Here is a 1,820-nt window from a genome sequence, read left to right as displayed (position 1 = left end):
ATATATATATATATATATATATATATATATATATATATATATATATATATATATATATACAATTTATTAATGTATTTGTAATTTTAATTGTTTTTCTTTATATATATATATTTTTTTCTGTATATATATACAGTATATATATATATATATATATATATATATATATATATATATATATATATATATATATATATATATATATATATATATATATACTGTATATATATACAGAAAAAAATACATATATATATATATACAGTATATATATATATATATATATATATATATATATATATATATATATATATATATATATATATATATATATATATATATATATGTATGTATATATATTATACACATACAGAAACAAATATATATATATATATATATATATATATATATATATATATATATATATATATATATATATATATATATATATATATATATATATATTTGTTTCTGTATGTGTATAATATATATATATATATATATATATATATATATATATATATATATATATATATATATATATATATATATATATATATATATATATATATATATATATATATATATATATATATATATATATATATATATATATATATATATATATATATATATATATAAACCTGCAACCCAAACCAACTTAAAACAACAACATATATTTATGCAAAAAGTGTCTTTTTTGTTGTTGAATGAGTAAAAAAAACCTTGTATTTCTTGGAATAATTATTCATAAATGTTATTAAAATATCAGAAAAAGTTGGTATTTTTTTTAGAGTTGTATTAAGTTACTTTTTATTTTCCAACATTTAGACATGTTTTGTTCAATTCTATATACACTGTGGTCTTTATTGATGTTGTCATTTTGTAAAATGACCACTAGATGTCAGGATTGCGTCGTTTTAGGAGTTAGGCCCTCCACTGTCGTTTAGCTGGGCCTGCACTAAAATAAACACTAACAGTTTACCACTTTTATTCAAAAGAAAGGCTTAACACTCATTATTACCAATACTAAAAGTTTAATCTGACCTTTTTAGGTCAGAAAAGACTTCTGTTTCAGGAACAGAAACAATGGAGGAAAGTGAGATTGCTTGTGCAAACATTGTCATTTGCAAAAATAACAGAATTAGTCATTAAAAACAGGGAAAAAAAAAGGTAGTGACGGCGTACAGAGAGTCAGAACAAAAGCACACTGCGATGTCCTCCTTCCTTCGCTTCCACTAAAGAGTCAGACAGCTGCCGCGCCGCAACTTCAGAGCCAAAAAGGAGGCTGAAAAGTGATGAAAGCCACAAGCTTGCTCCCACTGCAAGACCCCCGGCTCCTCGTCTGCCAGCACAAACTCCCTCATTTAGACGAGCTCGTCCCGGAAAGTGGGGCTGCTTTTTAATGAAGGCCTTGGTGGATTAGGGGCCTCATCGCACCCCAGAAGTGCTTTAAAGTTGCACTTGACAGGTATATTTAAGTTTGACCAGATGGAGCATGTATATTGTATCTCCTCTTTGACTGCTGGGAAGAACTGCGGCAAACAAGAGGAAAAAGAAGTGTGGGGGGGTTAGTAAGCCTGCAGCTACAAGGCAAAGAGCAAGGCCTTCTGGGTAAAAAAAAAAAAAGAAAGTATATTTATCTGGCGTGGGATTAAATAAGAAGACGTGGGGATTTGTTAATATTCATCAATATGTTTATCGGGGATTGAAAAAAAAAATATATAAAAAAATGTCCCAGAGAGAGCGGACACTTCTGAGGACTCTTTTATCATTTTTTCATCAGGCAAACAAACAGGCTTCTTACAGTCAAAGGATCAAACGAC

General features: G+C 26.6%; 1 protein-coding gene across 1 annotated transcript in view; it reads right to left on the bottom strand.

The window, feature by feature from the left end:
- The window catches only part of LOC133639874 (GRB2-associated-binding protein 1-like), a 122,227-nt gene extending 120,866 nt beyond the window's left edge, over positions 1 to 1,361 (bottom strand). The window contains exon 1 of the mRNA XM_062033538.1: positions 1,247 to 1,361. Coding sequence (XP_061889522.1) covers positions 1,247 to 1,361 — 115 coding nt within the window. The remainder of the gene's footprint in view (positions 1 to 1,246) is intronic.
- Positions 1,362 to 1,820: the final 459 nt, after the last annotated feature.

The sequence above is a fragment of the Entelurus aequoreus genome, linkage group LG22 (genome assembly GCF_033978785.1).
Source record: "Entelurus aequoreus isolate RoL-2023_Sb linkage group LG22, RoL_Eaeq_v1.1, whole genome shotgun sequence".
Classification (NCBI taxonomy): Eukaryota; Metazoa; Chordata; class Actinopteri; order Syngnathiformes; family Syngnathidae; genus Entelurus; species Entelurus aequoreus.
The sequence above is the reverse complement of the archived record's forward strand: the minus strand, read 5'-3'. Positions and strand labels throughout refer to the sequence as shown.